The sequence below is a fragment of the Babylonia areolata genome, chromosome 28 (assembly GCF_041734735.1).
Source record: "Babylonia areolata isolate BAREFJ2019XMU chromosome 28, ASM4173473v1, whole genome shotgun sequence".
Lineage (NCBI taxonomy): Eukaryota > Metazoa > Mollusca > Gastropoda > Neogastropoda > Buccinidae > Babylonia > Babylonia areolata.
In genome coordinates, this window is record NC_134903.1 from 1,381,728 (window position 1) to 1,385,327 (window position 3,600).

Below are 3,600 nucleotides of genomic sequence, written 5' to 3' on the forward strand. Positions count from 1 at the left end.
CACTTCGTCAAGGTGTTCAATCCAAGAACATCACTTCCTCAAGGTGTTCAATCCCATAACATCTCTTCCTCAACACTTCCTCGAGGTGTTCAATTCAGAACATCACTTCCTCAAGGTGTTCAATCCCATAACATCTCTTCCTCAACACTTCCTCAGGGTGTTCAATTCAGAACATCACTTCCTCAAGGTGTTCCATCCCAGAACATCACTTCCTCAGGGTGTTCAATCTCAGAACATCACTTCCTCAAGGTGTTCAATCTCAGAACATCACTTCCTCAGGGTGTTCCATCCCAGAACATCACTTCCTCAGGGTGTTCCATCCCAGAACATCACTTCCTCAAGGTGTTCAATCCAAGAACATCACTTCCTCAGGGTGCCACTCCTGCCCCGGAATCCCTGACAGCTGAGGACGTCCTTGAGCTCCTTGCGGAAGGTGGGGTTCAGGAAGGCGTAGATGACGGGGTTGCAGACGTTGTAGAGGAAGTAGCCGTAGAAGACGAGGGCGTGGAAGCGGACCACGCCGTGCGCCATCAGCCAGGACGGCAGGAAGGCCAGCACGAAGACCACCGTCACCACGAACAGCATGACGGCCGTGCGGAGGTTGGCCAGCAGATACTTCTCCTTCAGGGCCATGTCCGCCGCGCTCTGCGAGGCCTGCCGCTCGCTCCTGGGACTGGACATCATCTCACTCATCTCCATCTCGGCGTTTGAAGCAGCAACCGCATTAGCAGCAGCAGCAGCAGGAGGAGGAGGAGGAGGGGAGGGACTCGTCTGTTGAGAAGAAGCCTCTGCTTTGGATGGGGCTCCAGCCTGCAGCAGTGCCTCTTCAGACGACGTGTGCTTGAGGGACTCCTCCCCTTGAGGTCTGGTCTGGCGGGACGTGGGCGTCTGGAGGAGGTCTTCGTTGGAGGACGTCTTCCTCAGCTGGGCTTTGTTGTCGCCCACGGTTCGGGACTTGGATGACGACGAGCCGCGGCCTGACGACCCTCGCCGACCTGAAGACCCTCGCCGACCTGAAGAACCTCGCCGCGAGGACGCGTTCATGGAGGAGGACTCCCCACTGGTGGCTTTCCTGTACGGAGTTTCCGCCTTGGAGGTCGTGTTGAGCGTGTCGGTGACCGACACCTCCCGGCGAAGTCTGGAGCTGCTCTTCTGGCGCGCCCGGAGTCTGCGGGTTCTCCTGACGACGACGGAGCGGTAGATGGAGATGTAGAGGAGGAAGACGACGATGAAGCAAACGAGGAAGATGGAGGCGTACACCTTCTGGTAGGTCTTGCGGAACAAGGTGGAGAAGACGATCTGGTTGAAGCGGCACTGGCCCGTGTAGATGACCGTCCTGGACTGGGCGTTCAGGCAGCTGGCGATCTTGCTCTCCGACAGGGACTCCACCATGGCAGTGGTGTTGCGTGTCTGCTCTTCGCAGTCTGGGCTGTAACAGGCAGGGCAGATACACATACAGTCTGGGCTGTAACAGGAGGGGGACAGACACACATACAGTCTGGGCTGTAACAGGAGGGGGTCAGACACACATACAGTCTGGGCTGTAACAGGAGGGACAGACACACATACAGTCTGGGCTGTAACAGGCAGGGCAGACACACATACAGTCTGGGCTGTAACAGGAGGGACAGACACACATACAGTCTGGGCTGTAACAGGCAGGGCAGACACACATACAGTCTGGGCTGTAACAGGAGGGGGACAGACACACATACAGTCTGGGCTGTAACAGGCAGGGCAGAGACACATACAGTCTGGGCTGTAACAGGAGGGACAGACACACATACAGTCTGGGCTGTAACAGGAGGGGGACAGACACACATACAGTCTGGGCTGTAACAGGAGGGACAGACACACATACAGTCTGGGCTGTAACAGGAGGGGGACAGACACACATACAGTCTGGGCTGTAACAGGAGGGACAGACACACATACAGTCTGGGCTGTAACAGGAGGGACAGACACATACAGTCTGGGCTGTAACAGGAGGGACAGACACACATACAGTCTGGGCTGTAACAGGAGGGACAGAGACACACACAGTCTGGGCTGTAACAGGCAGGACAGAGACACATACAGTCTGGGCTGTAACAGGAGGGGGACAGACACACATACAGTCTGGGCTGTAACAGGAGGGAGAGAGACACATACAGTCTGGGCTGTAACAGGAGGGGGACAGAGACACATACAGTCTGGGCTGTAACAGGAGGGACAGAGACACATACAGTCTGGGCTGTAACAGGAGGGGGACAGAGACACATACAGTCTGGGCTGTAACAGGAGGGACAGAGACACATACAGTCTGGGCTGTAACAGGAGGGGGACAGAGACACATACAGTCTGGGCTGTAACAGGAGGGACAGAGACACATACAGTCTGGGCTGTAACAGGAGGGACAGAGACACATACAGTCTGGGCTGTAACAGGAGGGGGACAGAGACACATACAGTCTGGGCTGTAACAGGAGGGGGACAGACACATACAGTCTGGGCTGTAACAGGAGGGACAGAGACACATACAGTCTGGGCTGTAACAGGAGGGACAGAGACACATACAGTCTGGGCTGTAACAGGAGGGACAGAGACACATACAGTCTGGGCTGTAACAGGAGGGGGTCAGACACACATACAGTCTGGGCTGTAACAGGAGGGGGACAGACACACATACAGTCTGGGCTGTAACAGGAGGGGGACAGACACACATACAGTCTGGGCTGTAACAGGAGGGGGACAGACACACATACAGTCTGGGCTGTAACAGGAGGGGGACAGAGACACATACAGTCTGGGCTGTAACAGGAGGGGACAGAGACACATACAGTCTGGGCTGTAACAGGAGGGACAGAGACACATACAGTCTGGGCTGTAACAGGAGGGACAGAGACACATACAGTCTGGGCTGTAACAGGCAGAGCAGAGACACATACAGTCTGGGCTGTAACAGGAGGGGGACAGACACACACATACAGTCTGGGCTGTAACAGGAGGGACAGAGACACATACAGTCTGGGCTGTAACAGGAGGGAAAGAGACACATACAGTCTGGGCTGTAACAGGAGGGACAGAGACACATACAGTCTGGGCTGTAACAGGAGGGACAGAGACACATACAGTCTGGGCTGTAACAGGAGGGGGACACACACACATACAGTCTGGGCTGTAACAGGAGGGACAGAGACACATACAGTCTGGGCTGTAACAGGCAGGACAGAGACACATACAGTCTGGGCTGTAACAGGAGGGGGACAGACACACACACATACAGTCTGGGCTGTAACAGGAGGGACAGAGACACATACAGTCTGGGCTGTAACAGGAGGGACAGAGACACATACAGTCTGGGCTGTAACAGGAGGGGGACACACACACATACAGTCTGGGCTGTAACAGGAGGGGGACAGACACACATACAGTCTGGGCTGTAACAGGAGGGAGAGAGACACATACAAATTTATTCCATTGTCTTCTCAGACCACACACACACACACACACACACACACACACACAGTCAGTGATAGAGAGAGAGACAAAGACAGAGACATAAACAGAGAGAAACAGACAGAGAAAGAGAGAGGGGGAGGGGTGGGGTAGGGGGGAGAGG

General features: G+C 55.1%; 1 protein-coding gene across 1 annotated transcript in view; it reads right to left on the minus strand.

Moving 5' to 3' along the window:
• Positions 1 to 360: 360 nt before the first annotated feature.
• The window catches only part of LOC143301746 (uncharacterized), a 24,169-nt gene continuing 20,929 nt past the window's right edge, over positions 361 to 3,600 (minus strand). Inside the window, exons 3-4 of the mRNA XM_076616133.1 lie at positions 1,090 to 1,429; positions 361 to 693 (exon numbers count right to left, since the gene is read on the minus strand). Of these exons, the coding sequence (XP_076472248.1) occupies positions 361 to 693; positions 1,090 to 1,429 (673 nt within the window). The remainder of the gene's footprint in view (positions 694 to 1,089; positions 1,430 to 3,600) is intronic.